This window comes from Anomaloglossus baeobatrachus, chromosome 7, assembly GCF_048569485.1.
Source record: "Anomaloglossus baeobatrachus isolate aAnoBae1 chromosome 7, aAnoBae1.hap1, whole genome shotgun sequence".
NCBI classification, from domain to species: domain Eukaryota; kingdom Metazoa; phylum Chordata; class Amphibia; order Anura; family Aromobatidae; genus Anomaloglossus; species Anomaloglossus baeobatrachus.
The window spans coordinates 201,913,350-201,935,790 of NC_134359.1; the positions used below are offsets into that span (position 1 = coordinate 201,913,350).

The window sequence follows — 22,441 nt, forward strand, 5'->3', positions numbered from 1 at the left end:
CCCGGAGACAGCGAGGGTTTTTCCAGGGATCAAGTCTTGGGGGGACACCATCTCAGGCCGCACCAGAGTCACTTCCGAGGCGCTGTCTCGCAGTCCTATGGTCACAGACTGGCCGACGGTGACAGGTTGGAAGCTGTCCAGGGACCTACCACCACCCCCACCCACACAATACACCTTGGGCGGCCCTTGGGACGGGGACGGAGCCGGGGCCTTGGGACGCTGAGGGCACATGGCCTTGAAGTGTCCAGGTAGGTTGCACTGGTGGCACCGTCTTGGTTCCGCCACGGGCCTGGAGAGGGGAGTTGAGGGGGACACCCCCTGCAGTCTAGGGGCAGGTGGGGCAGTCGCAGAATTCATCTTACCCCCTCTCCAGGTGCTGCTGGTGGCCGCTCTCCTGGCCTCAGGGGCCCGGTTGTTGGTGTAGTCATCGGCAAGGGCAGCTGTAGCCGTGGATCCCTTTGGCTTCTGGTCTCGGATGAACTGGCGGAGATCCTCAGGGCAGTTCCACAAGAGTTGCTCCGTGATGAACAAGTCCAGGATCTCCGGTCCGGTGGAAAGCTGCAGGCCTTGGGTCCAGTGGTCGGCAGCTCGGGCAAGTGCCCGCCGGTGGTCAGCCCAGGAGTCCTTTGGTCCCTTCTGCAGCGTCCGGAACTTCTTGCGGTAGGACTCCGGGGTGAGGTTGTACTGTTGGATCAGGGCCCGCTTGATGGTGTCGTAGCCCTGATCTGCCTCAGCAGGCAAGTCCCCAAGGATATCCAGGGCCTTACCCCTTAAACGGGGGGTCAGGTATTTGGCCCACTGGTCCTTGTTCAGATGGTGCTGCAAGCAAGTCCGCTCAAAAGCAGTCAAGAAAGAGTCCAAGTCTCCATCCTTCTCCAGCACTGGGAAGTCCTCAACACGGACCTTTGGAAGTTTGGTGTCTTGAAGGTCACGTGTGGCTGATGAGGGCCGGAGCTGAGCTAGCTGCAGCTGGTAGTCACGCTCTGCCTGGCGCTCTTCACGCGCTGCCTGCCGCTCTGCCCTGCGCTCTGCCATGAGTATCTCGTAGGTATCCCGGTCTCCAGCCTGGAGAAGGGCCATAGCCATTTGAAGAAGGCTATCCGAGCCTCCCAGGCTCGGTGGAATGGCACGTGGTGATCTGCGGCCCGCTGCGGAGCCTGGTGCTTCACTGTCCATTGCAGAGCGGAGGGCTGGCATCTGGCTCGTTGAGGACCCTTGGGCGAGCTGCTCCTCATCTGGTCCAGCAGTGCCCGGTTGTGCAATGTCCTCTGCAGAGCTGTTTTCTGGCGTCGAGCTCCTGGAGGACTCGTGGACAACCTCATCATCGTCTCTGGCCTGAGCATCGGCCATTCCTTTGGCTTTGCTCCTGGTGCTCTCAGCCATTCTTGCAGACTTTTGGTCACTGACACAGAACTGACACCTGATGCCTCCACACACCTTACAGTATCTGCACTCTGACACTCTAGTGTTGAGCTAGTCTGAAGACCCCAGCAGCCACAGCTGCTGCAGGCAGTCTTTAGTGTCTGGGAGTATGGGTCTCACACTCACACACACTATTATCTCGATCCCACCGCTTGCCACCAATATGTCACAAACCACCGGGGGGTCACTCAGAAATCCCCCGCGCTGGCTACCAGTACGTCACAATCGGGGGGTAACAAGTGGGGGTCACCCCTACTTTATACCTCCCGACCGACAGACAGAGCACGTGACGCGCTCTCTAGCGCCCCTCTTATAGTCAGGCCAATTATGGAATTGCCCGACAATAAGCAAGGAGGCCGCTATACTACTTATGCCGATTATTGAAGGGTCCCCGGTGAGAGTAAGGTATATATTCCCCCGACCTCCGCGGGCGGAATATATAATATCTTCCCGAGTCTCACTGGCCTCCCCACAATAATCCTTGGCACAACTCGCTGCCACCAACCGCTTCACGGTAACTATTAGCCGAACACACAGACGTGGGATTCAAGATCGAGATAACAGAACAGCCCAAGATTAATTATATAATTTAATCGCCTAAAGCACACTAGAAACTACAATATATACAATAGGGAATCTACAGAATATACATATGTCAGAGTACAGTTACAGATAAAGCATGGGTTACAAACAGGTATACAATTACATCAGTTACCTTGTGTGTCTGGCCACAGGGGGGCGCTGTAGACCAGGTTTCCAGGAACTCTCTCACAGGTCTGTCCCAACCAGGCCCCCGAGCAGAAGAACGCTGGAAAATGGCCGAAGCAGGGTTATCAACCTGGGCAAATCCAGGTCTCCTCCTACCTTAGTGACCTCACGGGGAAGCACTGCCACTCCCCCTGCATGGATCAGAATTATCCAGAAAAGGGGATTTTGGCCATAACTGTGCCTGGGAGCGTCGTAGACGGACGCCAATGCTCTCATTGTGACAGTTATGAATTTAGCTGCAGAACGAGGGGACTCATGACCTGTCTACGAGTTCCCATATGGCTGATATCACGTTTGGTGTGTTTCCCAATGTCCTACTTCCATAAAAAGGGTGTGCCAGCATCGTCCACATGCGGAGACACCATTGTTATGGTTGCCATATTTATCGGAGATATGGCTTGCGAGATATGAACCATTTTTTACTGGAGTCGTTCTGTCTGGCTATTTCCATAGCCTTGCTAACTAGCTAGCAGCTCCTACTACAGGGTGACGGCAGGGAGTCATCCTGTATCCATTGTCCTAAAGCCACCTAATTTCCATATCACAGGACATGGCCATGGATTTGTTGCTAAACCAGTTGTGTGAAGGGAAGGGGGTAGTGACACCAGGAGAGGGCTTCCTGACATGACTTGAATGTCATGATTTATCGTCATATCTCCGGATTTACCTCACACAGCGTCTTAGACTGAGGGGTACAAATACATGCCCCCTGCGAAGACTGCGAAGAAATGCCCAGTTGACCTGCAAACAGATATTTCACATAGTGTGCTCCAGACGAAATAAACATGAATATCTCTGCAATGGAGTGACACAGGACAAAACAGAAAACACCAGGAGAATCAGGGAAGTTCAGGAATATTTTCAAGGTACTTAAAGGGGTGGTTCACCCATATTTTTTAGGAGACGCCCTGTGCTGTGACAGCGGTGAAACACCGCCCAACGCTCAGTGAGCCAGGAAGATTGCAGCCGGCCGCAGGGATGTGACGTGTGCGGCACTTGACGTGACGTCACCAGAGCGGGGAACAGCGGTCTGAAATAGCGCCTCTCACAGGCAGTATTGCCAACACAAGGTATTTGAGAGAAACATTGTTTCTCAATATAATATCGAACTAGACAATAAAAAATATGGGTGGACCACCCTTTTAACTCATTTTTTTGAGCAAGTGACAGGTCCTCTTTAACAATGTACAATACGTAATATTTCTTCAAACTATTGCTGAAAAAGACAACATACAATCTTACATACCCAGCATGTAAGAACAGAGAAAGCCATAGCCTATAAAACTGATCTGGAACTTCTGGGTTCAGGAATGGCAGCAGACCGCAAACATCATCCATGCAGTGAACCTAGAAATCATATGGACATTTCATCAAATGACACAATAAATTATATATCACAAACCTTCTCCTCCACTCAAGTGATCTCTGTAGGGAGTCCTAAATGGATATTATGGACCAAGCTTTGCATTTGCTTTATTTTTTTACTTACTAAAGTTTTTGTATCTTTTGGTATTTGATGCAGTTTTAAATTAAGAAAAAATAGTGCATGCGGGTTTGCGAAGTTTTTTGCAAAATTAAAAATGTTTTTTTTATTTTTGTTTTAACTTTTTAGAGCAAAAATTCACATTCCCCGTTAAAATGTTGCAGACAACTCTAACATTTCCACAAACATTTGTCACATACACAAAAGAAAATTCCAAACAATGAATCAGTTGCAAACATTTGGATTACAAAAAGTAAGCCCACATTGGTAAACAGAGAAAAAATGAACAGATGAATAAGTAGAAAATAGACGTCAAAATAGACGCACCTTAGAAAAGTTTGGTGCAAAACCTAAAACAGTCTTCAAACAGAAAAGAAAATAGATAAAAAAATAGGTGCAAATTCAATAACAAATCGGGAAACCTAATCAGTCAATCACTATATGTGACTTCTGACATCTCAATCCTTAAAGCATGCACATTGCACATTGTCTGGATTCACTGTTATTGCTGGTGAGTGGGTGACCACAAGTAAGCGATTTGCATACTTCCAGCCAAAATCAGACTAGATGTGCTTGGCATCACTCAATTCCTTTACTGAGCAAGGCCCAGCATGACTAGTTGGAATGTGACCGCATATATGCAGTGTGCACACTGTAAGGATTCAAAAGGATGTAGTCACATGGAGTGACTGCAGACTTTCACCACAAGACTGGACAATCCCTATAACTAAAGTAACAGATTGCCTTATAGGGTACTTTACAGCTGCGATATCGGTACCGATATCACTAGCGAGCGTACCCGCCCCCGTCGGTTGTGCATCACGGGCAAATCGCTGCCTGTGGTACACAAGATCGCTAACACCCATCACACGGACTTACCTTCCCTGCAACGTCACTGTTGTCGGCGAACCGACTCCTTTCTAAGGGGGCGGTTCGTGCGGCTTCACAGCGATGTCACACGGCAGCCGTCCAATAGCAGAGGAGGGGTGGAGATGAGCGGCTGGAACATGCCGCCCACCTTCTTCCTTCCTCATTGCCAGTGTACGGAGGTAAGGAGATTTCGTCGCTCCTGCGGTGTCACACATAGCGATGTGTGCTGCCGCAGGAACCAGGAACAACCTCGCTACTGACCAGACATCGATTTTTCATAAATAAACGACCTCTCTCAGACAAACGATTTTTGCCTCTTTTGCGATCGTTTAAGGTCGCTCCAGCCTGTCACACGCTGTGATGTCGCTAATAACGCCGAATGTGCGTCACAAACACCGTGACCCCGACGATAAATCGTTAGCGATGTCGCAGAGTGTAAATGGCACTTATGTATCAAAGACCTATATGCGCATATAAGCAGTATGGCAATTTACATAAATATCAAATGATTAAAGAAGCAGTATTGTACACTGGGGTAAGTTACGTGAACATACACAATGCCTATACATTCAGTGGAACAGTTAAAACCTATGAAAATATAAATCTTACCTGTGAACACAAAGTTGCTTCTTCATGGAAATATCCTTTCATGAAATCGCAGTATTCTCTTGAAGTTATTTTACAGCTGGACAAACAGGAAACAAATTATTGATGTCTAATTAGAGTGTTTTATAGATTCCCATAAGTGTACATTTTAAAGACAAATCATGGATGTGATGAATGATGACATGCCTGGCAAATGACTATGTAAAAATAACAATCTGTCTTCAAACCAGTAAGGATGTGATGTAATTCTTGGAGAACATGCAGTGCGCTATATGCAACTTTATGGCCCAATTAGGCTGTGTACAGTCATCCTACCATGTATATGTTCTTCTCAATAACTGTACTATTAATACAATAATATGCTTACTTTCCCTTTGTTCCAATACAACAGGGCCTGCCTGTTATTTCGCAATTCATGTGAAGATGGTTAGGGTAGCTGCCATTTGTGCTGTTTGTACACACCTGCAAACAACAATTGCAAATACATTTAGTTAAAAAAAAATCAACTTCAAGCTCTCAGATATCATTATTTCAGCTGATTTTGCAACAATTACATCATATTGGGAAAAGATGCAATCCACCTAAAAGCATCTGTTGAAGTGTCATTTAGATTACAAAGATAGGGTTCCATTTGTGATTTTAGAATTCCATAAATCTTCTAGAATCTGTATGACATGGCAGAAGATGAATTCCGATGTGTGCCTTTTAATCTCATACTCCAATCATTATACATTTTGCAGAAAATGTATTGTATAGGCTGAGACATTCATGAAATCACTGAAAATGTTTGCATTATTTTATGTTTTGGGACAGGTATGTGCACACAACATCTTTTAATCTCAGGACAACAAGCAAAGTTTTTTGAGCGGAAGACCTGAAGTGAGTTGCAAGTCATATTGCAGCGAAGGAAAAAGGAAATTATTTAGATCATCTTGCATTGCGAGTGTGATAGAGCTGGCGATTGTAATTTGTTTCTAAATGTGATTTGGTTTAAGTTTGCAAATTGCCTCTTCAGAGAGACAGAGTACCTGAACTCTAGTGCCACCTATTGGAAGTAGTGATCCTAAACGTCAATATCGACCCTTTAATGAGACCCGAAACACCATGTCTGCAAATTAAGTATTTGGTTTGGCTAATATCCTAAGTCATATGGCAAGACTTGTTAAAGGGTCGATATGGACTTTTAGAATTGCTGCTTCCGTGTGGCTTCCGTCAGGTGCCCCTGCAGTCTGTATCCCACTCCCGCGCCAGCTCCGCAGCTGCTTGCACTGCTGTGTGTCAGCATCTGCTTGCACGGCAATGCAAGCAGCCATGCGTTGACAAGTGCCGACATCAGGGGTTAGCTGAGTTCATTACTTGCAGTGAGGAAGTCCGCTGTACTCATAATGTTAGTGCTAGTCACTGACGTCTATGCCTGCCGCGTTCTCACATCAAGTCTCGCAAGCGACCTGAGACTGTGACTAGCGGTGATGTCACTTGCAGCTTGTGATACTTCACTTGTGAATGTAGTGGACAATGGAAGTCAGCGCTGAGTGCTGATGTCGGGAGTGCAGTGGAGTTAATCACCACAGGTAATGATCTGAGCTAACCTCTTGATGGCAGCAGTCATCATCCCCTGTGGTGACCTGAGCTGACCTATTGCTGTTAGCTCGGGTCACTGCACTGCTCTCCCAGCCAATAGGGAACATTATCTTCTTCAATGACTGGAACTGTGAGTATGGATTGTCGTGGGACCACCTTGTTGAATTACGCCGGACCCGGATTTGATTTTTCTTTCCTATAAATTTGTGACAGAGGGAATAAGTTGGTGGAGTGTTTTTTCAAATAAAAATTTGCCGTCTATTTTTTTTTTATTACTGACTGGGTTTTGATGTTGGGTATCTGACAGACACTGTGACATCACTAACCCCAGGGCTTGATGCCAGGTGATATTACACAGCTGGCATTAACCCCGTATATTACCTTGTTTGCCACCGCACCAGGACAATGGGATGCGCTGGTGCGAAGCACCAGGATTGGCGCATCAAATTGATGCGCCACTTTTGGTGCGGCTGCGGCCTGCTATTTTTTAGGCTGGGGAGGGTCCAACAACCGTGCACCTCCCTAGTCTCAGAATACCAGACCACAGCTGTCAGCTGGTAATCCAATTTGGGGAGGACCCCACGTTTTTTGTTTTAAAATTATTTATCTAATTTAAAATAACAGCGTGGGGTGCCCTCTGTTTTGGATTACCAGCCAAGGTGAAGCTGCCAGCTGTGGTCTGCAGGCTGCAGCTGTTTGCTTTAACCTAGCTGGCCACAAAAAATAGAGAGGACCAGGCATAGTTTTTTTTAACTATTTATTTATTTTTTGGTTAAGTACAAGGCTAAACACCCTTTAGTGCCACATGAAAGGCACTAAAGGGTGCACAATTTTCAAAATGCAGGGGAGTGGGAAATTATATATGTCTTTCTCATTTATATATCTATGACGAGCGCCGACGACATCATGAGGTTAGCCAAATTCATTACCTGCGGTGATGAGCTCCGCTGAACTCATGATGTCAGCGTTCCTCACTGAAATCCATGGTCCGCCACATTCTCACATCAAGTATCGCGGGCTGTGACTAGCGGTGACGTCGCTCAGGTGATGTGCGGTCACAGCTGGAGTCCTCCACCGGTGACCGGAAATCACCTAAGTGATATCTCCGCTAACCGCGCGACTCACTTCACTTGCAGCCTGAATATCACAGCAGGCGGTCATGTTCTATGGCTCTCACTGTAAGATTCAGATGTTACAGTCCTGGACACCTCGTGTGGATTACGTTGGACCTGGAGTGGTGTTTGCTGGGTTAATAAAGTAGTGAAAGAGGGTGGCTTTTTTGTCCTTTATTTCAAAAAAAGTATTTTTTAGGTGTTTATTTACTTTCACTTACAGATTAGTGATGAGGGGGTGTCTCATAGATGCCTGCCAGTGGCAACTATGGGCTGCGTTTAACTCCTTATTAAGCCGATTGCCACCGCACCAGGGCAGTCGGGAAGAGCCGGGTAAAGATACGGCAGTTCCGGGCGGCTGCTGGCTGATAGTTTTAGGCTGGGGGGGCACCCTATAACATGGGTCCCCCCAGCCTCAGAATATCAGCCCCCAGCTGTGAGGCTGGGTATCAAAATTGGGAGGGACCACACGTCGTTTTTTTTTTTATTATTATTATTATTTATTTATTTATTTTACTATATGAGATAGACCCGCTCACCGGCGGCTGTAATTGGTTGCAGTCAGACAGCTGTCACTCAACATGGGGGCACATCTGACTGCAACCAATCACAGACGTCGGTGAGCGAGGGAAGCAGTGAAAATGTATGAACTTAATGAGCGACCGGCTTGGGAAGAAAGGGCTGCTGCAGGAGCAGTGTGAGACACCCCGGTGATCAGTGAGTATGTAGCGCTTGCTCCTACCCCCTTTGCGCCGGATTCTGTTCACCATAGACTTTATATGGGGAAAGCATCTTTCCAGATACCATGGACTGTATGTAATGCTTCTTCCATATTTTTTGCGGTCCGCAAAAAAAAGTAAGTCGCTCTGATGGCACACAGACCGTATACGTGTGGTTGTAACACGGATGCATCCGTGGAAAAACAGGACCGTTTTTTGTGGACTGCAAAAACGGAACGGTTGTATGTTGCCTTAGTGCCATAACCTGGAACAATGTCCTCGGAAAAAAAAGTATACAAAGAAAATGGGACACTTTTATAAGCATCATGAATATCACATGTGCACAATATATAGTCTATGGAAATAAACAAGCTAGAAATAAAAAAAGACACTATTGCTAAATAGAGCTGTAAGGGGCACAATAAATGACAAAAACAAAGTGTTTAGAGAATTAAAGCAAGAGGGCAGTCAGAAGACATTAAATACTTATAGAAAATAAATTCTGTAAAAAGCAAATCAAGGCAGCAAAGACTGAGACATTGTCAGAGAAAGTAAAAATACTCCAAAAATATTCTCCAACTACATAAACAGTAAGAAACTCAAAAATTATAGTGTTGTCCCCTCAAAAATAGAGCAAGGTTGCCACTGTCTAATACTGCCACCACACTGCTGAAGATTGCACAGGCACACTAGCCGTGCCCATGAGACCAGCATTGTAGTATGCTTGCCACAAAGATGCCCTCTTCAAGTATACTCACTAAAACCACGACTGATGTACATGTACTGTACAAACTGATTGTCAGACATGGACAGATACCTACCGGCCACTTTGTGATGTCATCCGGCCATTCATGAGGAGGAACAGAAGCTGGTTCAGCACAAAACCTACGATACAATTTTACATATATGTGTAATTTTAAAATGAAGGTAATACACGGTATATCTCACATCAATTCAACCCTAAATTAGGCAATGTTTCTAATACAAATGCGGTATGCAACTTTTTTTACTGGAAAAATGCATAGCTATGTGTATTCAAAGATAGGCATCTTTATGCTGTATAGTTGGATATGTCTGCCCATTAAAGAACAATTGACATTTGTAGATAGGCGATAAATATCTGATCAGTAGGGGTTTACTGCGGAGACCCCATCATTACTCTGGACTCCCCATTCCCCCTCATTGCACTACTGCAGTAAATAGAAAAGGCGGCTCAGGACGCTTGTTCTAATGATGGCTTTGGGGTCTCAGTGTCGGGGTTCCTAGAGATCAGACTATAATCTTCTGTCCTGTGAATTGTCGCGGGCGGAGGAGGGGACGCCGCGCTCTCCCTCTGCTGCTCGGGTCCGGCTGCCGCGGCTGCTGCGGCCTGCCGCTGCTCGGTGGCTCGAGCGATGGGCCGGATCCCGGGGACTCGAGCGGCGCTCCTCGCCCGTGAGTGAAAGGGGGTTTGGGTGTGGGGATAGTCTATTGTCCGTGACGACACCCACGGTTGTGGTGATTAGGTGTACACCACTGCTGCTCTGGCTGGGGATCCCGGGAGTGATGGTATGGAGCAGCCAGTTGTTGTCTTGCCCCTCCGTGGGTAGGGGTTGGTGATCCCGGGGCCCAGTGATGGGGTTGGATGGTGGACAGGCGGGTATGGGGCCTGTGGAGGTGCAGGGGCGCAGGGGCAGCGCTGTGCCGCACGGCACGGAGGTACTCACTTAGCCAGTAAACACGACACAGTTCTCGGTAAACAAACGGCTGGTTGGACGGGTCCCTCGGACGGTTGCGCTGCTGATATCCCCTGCAGTTGACGGTGACGGTCTCTTTCCTGCACCTATGTGTTGTTGTTTGGTAGCGATGAGTTCCCACCGGTAACCCGCTCCCCAGCTTGGATATGAGCCGGAGGAGCTCCACTCTTGCCCGCAGGCGCTGGCCCTGGGAAACTGGTGCCTTGGCGGTGGCGGTGTCTCCCCTTAACGGTTGAACTGTTGCCTTCAAACGGGACTTGGTTGTTGGGAGACAGTCGTCCCCTTCACTGACCGATTTGGCAAATTCGGCGACTCCTAGCCTTGCCGGGATCCGAAAGTCCCCTGCCCTGGTGCTGACTAATCTTCGTATACCGCTCCGGTACCGCCGGGTCACCACCCGTCCACGGTCCTTTCGGCAACCTCCAATCAGTCGCGCCTGCAGACGGTCACCGCCGTCTGCCAACCTTGCTGTCTCAGTCCGGGGCACACACCCGGACTAACTTCAGGCTTCTTTCTGTCACTTTCTCTGTTGCTTTTCCTTTAGCTCCTCTACCACTTCCTCTCACTTTGAACTTCCACTTCTCTTGACTCCTCTCTAGCCCTCAGCTAGACTTCAACTTCCACTCTTTCCACTTCCTCCTCCAAACTCTATCTTTACTCCTTCACTTCCCTAGCTCAACTCTCTTCTGCCTGGTTCTCCCGCCTCCAGGGCTGTGAACTCCTCGGTGGGCGGAGCCAACCACCTGGCCCACCCCCTGGTGTGGACACCAGCCCCTGGAGGAAGGCAACAAGGATTTGTGTTTTGACCTAGTGTGTACCTGCAGGGAATGTGGGGTGCGTGTGGTGTTGTGACCTGTGACCCCTGGCTTGCCCAGGGCGTCACATGAATTAGTGATAAATTTCCGCTTTTGGAAAAATAAACCCTTTGTTTTTTATTAAAAAAATATATATTCTCATTTATTTTTTTATTATGTTTGTCCAATGGAAAATAATGCTAGGTTAAAAATATAGGTGTGTAAGATAAGACGTGTGCATGAAAGAGCGCCCCTGTGAAAACTTATATAAGTTACATTGCCGAATTCCGATACCTGGGGTCCTGACGACAAACTGAGCCATAATGTCTTTCACTCTTGTTTGCTAGTAGAGGCGTGCTTGAATGATATGGCCACTTTACCCACACAGCAAGAGTGGACTGAAAAACATGAAGAACACAATCAGCAAAGTATGGAAATTGATGGAGCTGGAAAAAATTCTCCAATTCACGAGCATACAAATTACTATAGGACTCCTTTTAAAGGGAATCTGTCAGCAGGTTTTTTGCCATTTAATCTCAGAGCAGAATAATATAGGGCACGAGAGCCTGATTCCAGGGATGTGCCACTAATTAGGCTGTGTGTTGTAGTTTAAATGTAGTCAGCAATTTCTAATCAAGAGATTAACACTAACGGACTACAGCTCATGTGACAGGCAGCCAGGTTAATCTGTAATCCTGCCTCCTCACTGATTAGCAGCTTGCTGACAATGTACAGTGTTCACAGGAAGCTGCCAGTCAGGCGTGAGGGTGGGCTATACACAGCACAGAAAGCTTAGCTCTGCTATGTCCCCATCGGACAACAGTGAATAATCAAAACTACACACATCAGTCCAGTAAATGATACATCCCTGGAATCAGGCTTTCTTGCATTATGTTATGGGGCTACCAAATTATATAGCAAAAAACCTGCTGACAAATTTCCTTTAACCAAAGTTGTAGTGAGGCCTAAACAATGCAGACATTTGACCTAAAGTAACATCAGACTAAGATTAGGAGAATCAAATAAAAAAAATAAGTAAAAAATATTAGACTTTGGCATTTTTTAAATGAGGGAAATTATCGAATGTCATTTGTCTGTGAGGGGCAAAAGTATGTGACCCTTAGCTTTTCAGTATCTGGTGTGATACCCTAGTGCAGCAATAACTGTATCTAAATGTTTCCGTTTATTGTTGATTACTCCTTCACATAGGCTAAAAGGAATTTTAATCCATTCCTCTCTATAAAACAGCTTCAGGTCAGTTATATTGGTGGGTTTTCTGCCATTAACAGCTTGTTTCAGGTCCTTCAACCACATTTCTATAGGATTAAGGCAAGGCCTATGATTTGGATATCCCAAAACTTTAACTTTATTCTTCTTTAACCACTCTTGTAGAATGACTTGTCTGCTTTGGGTGATTTTTAGCGAACTGCAGATGGGTGTTAATGTTCTTTATTGAGAGCATTGTCTTCTTTATTCTTCAGTGTCCTCTTGTTGCAGGACGCATGAACAGTAACCTTAGCTAATGAAATAGAGACTTTTAGTGGCTTACTGGTCAAGCTGGGTTACTTCATGACCTTGCTCTCTATTATACTGTATCTCTTAGGCTAGTTTCACACATCCGGCTTTTCACCGGTTTGGCGGATTCGGCTTACGCCAGTAGAGTGTATACAGTACAATGGCAGCGCTGTAACTTCAGAGTCACATGCTCCGGTCACATGACAGCATGTGACTGGAGCTTGTTGCGCTGCCACTATGCTGTATACACTGTACTGGCGTGCTCCGAATCTGCCAAACCGGTGAAAAGCCGGATGTGTGAAACTAGCCTTACTCTTGGAGTGATCTTTGTGGTTCACCACTCACAGGGCTGGTAAAAATGGTCCTTCATTTCCATAATTTGTACAAAATCTGTCTGACTGCAGATTGGTGGAGTACAAACTCTTTTGATATGGTTCTGTAACCTTTTCCAGTCTGATGAGCATCAACTACTCATCTTTCACATTCTTTAGAAATCTCCTTTGTTGGTGCCATGATACACCTGCCATAAACGTGCGTTGAGAAGAATAGAGTTTGATAGATCCCTGTTCTTTTAAAAAAAAAAAAAGAGGTTGCCCACTCACACTTGTCATCCCACTAATTTAAAACACAAGCTTCTAATATAACCATTAAATTATCTGCTAATCCTATAGGTTGACATTCTTTTTACATGTACAAGATTGTAATATTGGATCATTTTTCTGATTTAAAACTGATGAAGTCAAATATCGTTGACTCAATTGCTTTATTCAGTTCTTTTTATCTACTTTTCAATGTTGAGGAGGGTACATTCTGCAGCTTGTCACACTTGCAGGACATTATGGTTTTGAAGCTTAGGAATTAGAATGGTACCCCTTTTCCTTTTGAAGAGAAACTAGGACAGGCTTCATCACTGTACATTCTGTGTTTCACATTTGTTTGTTTTACTTCCACACTTGGGTGAAAGAAATTGGTAAAGATTGTAATGGAAAAGAAAATCTAAATGCTAGAATCACATTGTTTTGGTCTCCGCAACGTTGCACCAAAACACAATAAGGCGAGCTTTACACGTTGCGACATCGCTACCGATATATTGTCGGGGTCACGTCGTTAGTGACGCACATCCGGCACCGGTAGCGATATCGCAACGTGTAAATCCTAGGTGCGAGCACATAAGCGTACAATCTCGCTGATCTGTGTAACGCCGTTCATTTCAATAATGTCGGTTCGACCGCAGGTATGATGTTGTTTGTCGTTCCTGCAGCTCCACATATCGCTGTGTGTAAACCTGCAGGAGCGACAAACATCTCCTTACCTGCGTCTCGACGGCAATGCGGAAGGGAGAAGGTGGGTGGGATGTTATGTCCCGCTCATCTCCGCCCCTCCGGTTCTATTGGCCGGCCGATTAGTGACGTCGCCGTGACGCCGAACGCACCTCCCCCTTGAAGGAGGGATTGTTCGGCAGTCACAGCGACGTCGCTGAGCAGGTATGTGCGTGTGAAGCTGCCGTAGCGATAATGTTCACTACGGCAGCAATCACCACATATCGCATGTGCGACGGGGGCGGGTGCTATCGCACTCGACATCGCTAGCAATTGCTAGCGATGTCGCAACGTGTAAAGCCCGGCTAAGAGACGATCAAAACATTTCATCTACACCAAAATGGTATAATTAAAAATATCAGCTTAGGATACAAAAATAAACCATCACATAGCCCCAGATAACAAAAAATGAGAAGGCTCGGAAAATGGCACCAAAAGAGCCATTCTTTTTTTGACAAATTTCTGAAATTTTTTTCCTCACTTAAATAAGAAAAAAAAATAAACATGTTTGGTATCTAAGGACTTGTACTAATCTGGGGAATCATAATGCCAGGTACCATATAGAGAACATGGTAAAGAAAAAACTAAAAAAAAAATATTGTTTAATTGCAGTTTTGTTTTCGCAATTTCACCGCACTTGGAATTTTTTTTCACATTTTCCAGTACATTATGCGGCAGAATGAATGGTGTCATTAAAAAGTACAAGTCTTCCCACGAAAACAAGCTCTCATATGGCTATATTGACGGAAAAATTAAAAGAAGTTAAGTTATGGTTCTTGAAAGAAAGGGAGGAAAAAACTAAAACAAAAAAACAGAAAATCGAAAGGTGGTGAAGGAGTTAAAGGGACGAAATATAACCTGAAAGCAACATGATGTACGGCCAGAGATCTTGCCTGCAGCTATGTGTCATTTTATGGTCTGCATTGCTGTCATTTAATAAAATGTCTGTTTACTCTGCCGAAAATCTACCAGTTCTCTGAAAGATGAGTTCTGTATAACCCCTCCCACACCACTGACGGGAAGCTATATACAATGTAAATTGACAGAAAGCTGCTAATCAGTGATGGGGGTTGTTATACACTGAGCAGGAGGACTAAATAGAATAAAGCAACTAGTCCTTTAGTGATAATTTCCTGCTGATAAAACACTGAGTTTATTAAAACTGCAGCAAGTACAGTCATGGCCAAAAGTTTTGAGAATGCTACAAATATTAATTTTTACAAAGTCTACTGCTTAAGTTTTTCTAATGGCAATTTGCATATACTCCAGTATGTCATAAAGAGTGATCAGCTTAACAGCAATTACTTGCAAAGTCAATATTGGCTAAGAAAATGAACTTTACCCCCAATACACATTTCAACAGCATTGCATTCCTGCCTTAAAAGGAGCAGCTAACATTGTTTTAGTGATTGTTCCATTAACACAGGTGTGGGTGTTGATGAGGACAGGGCTGGCGATCAATCAGTCATGATTAAGTAAGAATGACACCACTGGACACTTTAAAAGAAGGCTGGTGCTTGGTATCATTGTTTCTCTTCAGTCAACCATGGTTATCTCTAAAGAAACACGTGCAGCCATCATTGCTCTGCACAAAAATGGCCTAACAGGGAAGAGTATTGCAGCTACAAAGATTGCACCTCAGTCAACAATCTATCGCATCATCAAGAAGTTCAAGGAGAGAGCTTCCATTGTTGCCAAAAAGGCTCCAGGGCGCCCAAGAAGGACCAGCAAATGCCAGGACCATATCTTAAAACTGTTTCAGCTGCGGGATCGGACTACCAGCAGTGCCGAGCTAGCTCAGCAATGGCAGCAGGCTGGTGTGAGAGCTTCTGCACGCACTGTGAGGCGGAGACTGCTTGAGCAAGGCCTGGTTTCAAGGAGGGCAGCAAAGAAGCTGAAGCTGAAGCTGAAGAAAAACATCAGGGACCGACTGATATTCTGCAAAAGGTACAGAGAGTGGACTGCTGAGGACTGGGGTAAAGTCATTTTCTCAGCTGAATCCCCTTTTCGATTGTTTGGGACATCTGGAAAACAGCTTATTAGGAGAAGAAGAGGTGAGCGCTACCACCAGTCTTGTCTCATGCCAACTGTTAAGCATCCTGAAACCATTCATATGTGGGGTTGCTTCTCAGCCAAGGGAATCGGCTCACTCATAGTTTTGCCTAAAAACATAGCCATGAATAAAGAATGGTACCAGAATGTCCTCCAAGAGCAACTTCTCCCAACTGTCCAAGAGCAGTTTGGCGCCCAACAATGCCTTTTCCAGCATGATGGAGCACCTTGCCATAAAGCAAAGGTGATCACTAAATGGCTCATGGAACAAAACATAGAGATTTTGGGTCCATGGCCTGGAAACTCCCCAGATCTTAATCCCATTGAGAACTTGTGGGCAATCATCAAGAGATGGGTGGACAAACAAAAACCAACAAATTCTGGCAAAATGCAAGCATTGCTTATGCAAGAATGGACCGCTATCAGTCAGGATTTGATTTGATCCAGAAGTTGATTGAGAGCATGCCAGGGAGAATTGCAGAGGTCCTGAAGAAGAAGGGTCAACACTGCAAATATTGACTTGCTGCATTAACTCATTCTAACTGTCAATATAACCTTTTGGTACTCATAATATGATTGCAATTATATTTCTGTATGTGATGTAAACATCAGACAAACACAATTAAAAACCAGAGGGCAACAGATCATGTGAAAAAATAATTTTGGTGTCATTCTCAAAACTTTTGGCCATGACTGTAGAATAGTAAGTGATACATAACTGGAATCAGGTTCCTTACCACTACATCATGCTGCTAATAGATTAAATAGCAAAAACCTGGTGACAGACTCCATTTAAACTTTAGTGGAAAAGGACATTTTTGGCTGCTCTGGCCCCATAACAGTCGTTATGCCTATTACTTAGGGCCAAAATTCTGGAAAACAACTAAATATTAAAATGATTATTATTAATATTAGCAGTAAATCAAGTGCCCAAGTACCTATGTAGTTTCTCATTTGTGCATTATGAATTAATATCCTGACAGTGATATTCTTAAATATAATGTCATACCGAGCACTCCTCTTCCGAGGTCTGAATACATCCAGATTTGTCGTTTCTCACACAACATGCAGAGTGCCGCTCTTTCTCTCTTTTCATCTGAATCAGATTGTATACTTGCTGATCTTGTCTCATGCATGGTGAAAATTTTGCTCCAAGATGTATTAAATCTTCCTGGAAGACATGAAAATTCACAAACAATGTAAGAATATTCATATAATATATTTGATACATTTAATTTCTTCACAGAACATCTTGTAAGGAAGACCATCTGCCCTGGAGAACCCTGACTGCTGATATATTACATCTTTTATGGCTGTCAACAACATGGCACAAGGAATCCTAGAAGCTAGCGGCACAACATATTCTACTACATGATTTGCCAAATGCAAACAGAATAAGCAGTAATGTTAAAGAAGTCAAATTAAATCTCAGACTCAAAAGAACAAACTTGTGTAAAAAACTCCGTTCTTTGCCATGTAGATATGGAGCTCCAAGCATAAGATTAAGAAGACAAGACGGCCTCTTACTAGTTATCTTCACAATAGCAGGAAATTACACATCTAATGCTTATTTCCGAGCAAAATTGTTTTCCAGATAAGTTACGATGACCCAATATTTGCTCCATCTCAGACAGTACCACTATCATCAAGAACTCATGACAAGTATAATCTTAAAGGAAAAGTAGCTGGAAACAATGCAATGTAAACTTCACAACAATTAGACAGCAGAATAACTAGAGGTCTTCATTCATCCGCCTTTGATGATGTTGTGACCAAAGCAGGGGTGGGCAATTAATTTTCCCCAAGGGCCACATCAGAGACTGCGAAGGAGCGCCAAATCAGTAGGCTGAAATTAATTCTGCTCAAAATTAATATTAACATATTAATTCTAATTATTATTATTTTATAGTGATATTATTTATATCACTTAATATTTAGCAGAATTAAATATGCTGACATCCCCCTATATACTGTATGAGCACACACAGCCCTCTATATATAGTATGAACCCCCACACCTCCCTACATGCGGTATGAGCCTCCACACAGCTCCCTACATACAGTACAGTTCACATAACCCCATATATACAGACTAAGCACCCACTTAGTCCACCTATATACCGTATAAACTCACACACAGACTCCTATATACAGTATGAGACCCCTACATAGCCCCATATATAAAGTATTATCCCCCCATATAGCCCCTCAATATAGCATGAGCTCCCCCATAGCCCCTCTATATACAGTGTGAGCCTACACATAGCCTCTCTATATACAGTATAAGCCCCCACACAGCCTCTTAAATACAGTATGAGCCCCAACAGAGCTTTTTAAATACAGCATGAACCCCCACACAACCTCCTAAATACAGTATGAGCCCCCACAGAGCTTTTTAAATACAGCATGAGCCCCTACATAACCTCCTAAATACAGCATGAGTTAGCACATAACCTTCTAAATACAGCATGAGCCTCCACACAGCCTCCTAAATACAGTATGAGCCCCCACAGAGCTTTTTAAATACAGCATGAGCCCCTACATAACCTCCTAAATACAGCATGAGTTAGCACATAACCTTCTAAATACAGCATGAGCCTCCACACAGCCTCCTAAATACAGTATGAGCCCCCACAGAGCTTTTTAAATACAGCATGAACCCCCACACAACCTCCTAAATACAGTATGAGCCCCCACAGAGCTTTTTAAATACAGCATGAGCCCCTACATAACCTCCTAAATACAGCATGAGTTAGACATAACCTTCTAAATACAGCATGAGCCTCCACACAGCCTCCTAAATACAGTATGAGCCCCCACAGAGCTTTTTAAATACAGCATGAGCCCCTACATAGCCTCCTAAATACAGCATGAGCCAGCACATAGCCTCCTAAATACAGCATGAGCCAGCACATAGCCTCCTAAATACAGCATGGGCCCTTACATAGCCTCCTATATACATTATGATTAGAGTTGAGCTGAGCGGTCATAATCCGGGTCCGGCGGATCTGGATCGGGTTGAAGCCGAAGTCTGGATCCAATCCGGAATCCGCGGCCATATAAATCAATGGGGAACGGGATCCAGAACGAGAACGAGAATGAGAGAGAGAGAGAAAAAAAAAATAAAAAAAAAAAAATGGATCCGGATCGTGCACCCCGGATTCCGGGTACTGGTCGGACTCGGATCGGAACCTCGAACCGTGCGGATCCGAATTTTTCAGATCCGGGTGCACTCAACACTAATTATGAACCCTCACATGGCCTCCTAAATACTTTGAGCCCTCTTTATGAGCCCTACATAAATAATATTGAAAATCAGGGTTCTGTGGGGGCTATATCATCTCTTCCAGGACTTCCTCTTCTTCTTTACTTATCAACCATGCAATAACATCAGGGAGGCATCTGATTGGCTCCAAATTTATTCTTACTCTGCAGCAGAACAATGTCCGCAAGCATACAGCCAGCATCATTAAGCACTGTCTCCAGTATAAAGAAGACTAAGGAGTCCTGGAAGTGGTTATTTGACCCCTACAAAGCCTTGATCTGACCACCATCGAGTCTGTGTAGGCCTGGATAAGGATTTGCACAAGCCTACATCTACAGATGATCTGTGGTTAGCTCTCCAAGACGTTTTGAACAACCTCCCTACATGTTACTTCAAAAATAGTATGAAAGTGTACCAAGATGCTACTCCAATTTGGTCACAGCAAATATTTATTTGATTTAGATTTACATTTTTTTTTCAATCACTTTGCATTTTGTTTAAAAAATAAACTTTTACCACTTTTTTTTAAAGTTTTTATACTTTGTGGCATTTTTTGGATGTAGATATAAGGCTGATAATTGTATTAACTAATCTGAAAGTGCCGATTCTAATGAAATATAAACATTAATGATGCTGACAAGCTTCCACAGCTATGTACAGTTTTGTTTACATTGTTAGATTTTAAAGAGAGAAATGTTTGAAGGTAGATCAGGTCATGAAATGGTTAAACCTAACTGGGACTATAAAGCAAGCATTCAAGCATGACAGATTAGTATATGCAAAACTTTTAAAGAATTTAAGAATGTGAAGAATAGCTTTCAAGTGAGTCATAGGAAAATAACAGATGAGATAAGCTGCAGCTGAACACAGGACAAAGTAATCCGATTTAATGCTGTTAGTTAAATATCCTCATAAAGTGTCTGAAGGCACAGTCACACTTGTATTGAAAGATGTAGAATTCTCTTTTTGCTAGCATGTAGCAGGAACTAAGAAGAAGCCCCTATGTAGAGCACTTGCTGTCACGCTAAATACGGGGAAGTACTAAGCGAGTGGTGAAAGGTAAGAGAAGGGGACCCCGGCATCTAGGGAAGGGGGAGATAGTGACCCCTGACCAAACCTACTGCTGGTCCCTGGGTCCATCACCACCCTATATAGGTTCAGTACCTATGCGCCGAGCTGGACACCTGACCCTAGGTTTCCCTAGCGCTGGACCCTAATTAATGAATGGGTGGGATGAGCTATTTGTCAACCCCACTAAACGCTAAAGGAAGACACAAGGAGGACACACAGGGGGAAAAGCATGAACAAATTATCCACAGATGACTCAGGCAGGAGTTCAGCAAAGCTTCAGCAATGACACTACAGATGAGCATAAGCCACCTGTTTGCAACCAGAGCTAGAATGAACTGAATAATATCACCAGCACCAGTCCAGGGAAGAATGGAGTATTTAAGCACCTAGAGAATACTGATAATCAGCAGCTGGGTGGAAGGAGGCCTCCACTGGGTCCAAAAGAGGGAGAAATGAAAATCCAACAGGATGGCTACCTCGTACAATAAATACTAACAGCAGGAACAATGGAAAGTCAGGGAGCATGTTGCGCCGCCAAATTCTGTGCCCTTCTATTGCCAGAAACCACATGATTATCTGTCTCCCGTGATACTTGCATGGTCGATGTCTCATGGTCTCTTCTCTAAAGATTCAATCGGTCAACAGTAGGTATCCTGTTTTCAATGAATGTGCCCTTACACACTGTCTCCAATCCAAGCTGACCTTATCATACTTTCATAGCAATAGTAATGCCCTATTTGACAAATTATCTTTACATTTTGAAAGGGAATATTAGAGGAAAAGCACAAAGCAGAGATTTATAAAAAAGATGCTCCATCATTATTTAATGAAAAATATATTTACTAAAATAGACATGTTAGAGAAACCGACAAGTCCTAAGAGGGATGAATATGAGCTAAAGACACAGGAGCACAACTTATTAACATGTACAGTCTATATTTTGGGAGAAGGGCACATGATTAGCATGGTATGACCTTCAGAAAGTTACATAAAGTTCCACTGCATACAATACGGGATGTCAGATGTACACAGTGCGCTATTGGGGCAAATTGTTCTGTGTGCATGTGCATCCAAATTCATTCACGCTGGCAGAGGCCCAAATATTTCAACCAAGAAACACAATTGTCGACTCTTGTAACAAAACATTTAAATTAATTCCTTAATTGTAAATATTTCAGAGAATGTCTATATGCCAATAATAAATTAAAAATACAAACAAAAAGATCATTTCAGGACACTGTAAACCTAAAACAATAATACTTCTCATATGTTCATTGTTCCAAATCCTTAAAGGTTTTGTCCACTATTCAGACAACCAATTATGAAATACTATATTACCCAATGCAAAATTAAAATTACAGATACCTTTTACACTGGCGCTGTTCTAGAGATGTCGGCATTTGGTTTCCTGTGCCAATATTACGTCAAGAGCTGGATATTGACTAAAACTTAATATGGTGGATATTGTGGTCTCTTAAAAAGAGCCATTCCTTGGCTAGGTCCTTCCCGGAGGGATTTCTGGCTATTTTTCTGTGTTGAGACTCCTAACATTGGCTCCATGGACCCTTTTTAAATATTATGTCATGTGGGCACTATAATCAATCAGCAGTCGCCACTTTGCTCACATTTCTTTACGACTTACAAATACCGTAACTATGAGAACTGTAGTTCATTAGTGGCCACTGATTGGCTACAGCACATCACATGGCATAAAAGTGTCGTGCCAGCACTGGGTGACAATGCCAGTACAGTGCTGGTTTGGAAGATATCTATTATTTCTATTTCACACTGGGGTAATATAGGAGCACATCACCCGATTCATCAAGGCCAGCAATTTGCTCGACGCCGTGGTGGAGTCAGATGCTTCTAATTCATGAAGAAGTCCACGCCTCTGGAGGGTCTGAGGAGCGGTGTGCGTCACTAAGTAAGATTTCTGGTGTAGGGAACGTCAAAGATTGCTTTGATGAGTATGGGCCATAGTACTTAAAAAGAGTTAATACGAGTAGTGGACAAACCCTTTAAATTAGAATGTCCTTATTTTCACCTGTACAAAAGAGTTTGTAGAGATGACCTTAGCAATAAAGTGTCTAATATACCATTGGGGCAACTCCAAAGAAGCAAGCAGGTTC

General features: G+C 44.1%; 1 protein-coding gene across 2 annotated transcripts in view; it reads right to left on the reverse strand.

The window, feature by feature from the left end:
- Nucleotides 1-22,441, reverse strand: part of RHBDF1 (rhomboid 5 homolog 1) — a 213,735-nt gene that overhangs the window by 17,539 nt on the left and 173,755 nt on the right. For both annotated transcript variants that reach the window (XM_075319074.1, XM_075319073.1), the window contains 6 exons: nucleotides 16,987-17,148; nucleotides 11,386-11,489; nucleotides 9,383-9,446; nucleotides 5,517-5,611; nucleotides 5,153-5,228; nucleotides 3,437-3,537 (listed from right to left, as the gene is read on the reverse strand). In XM_075319074.1, coding sequence (XP_075175189.1) covers nucleotides 3,437-3,537; nucleotides 5,153-5,228; nucleotides 5,517-5,611; nucleotides 9,383-9,446; nucleotides 11,386-11,489; nucleotides 16,987-17,148 — 602 coding nt within the window. The remainder of the gene's footprint in view (nucleotides 1-3,436; nucleotides 3,538-5,152; nucleotides 5,229-5,516; nucleotides 5,612-9,382; nucleotides 9,447-11,385; nucleotides 11,490-16,986; nucleotides 17,149-22,441) is intronic.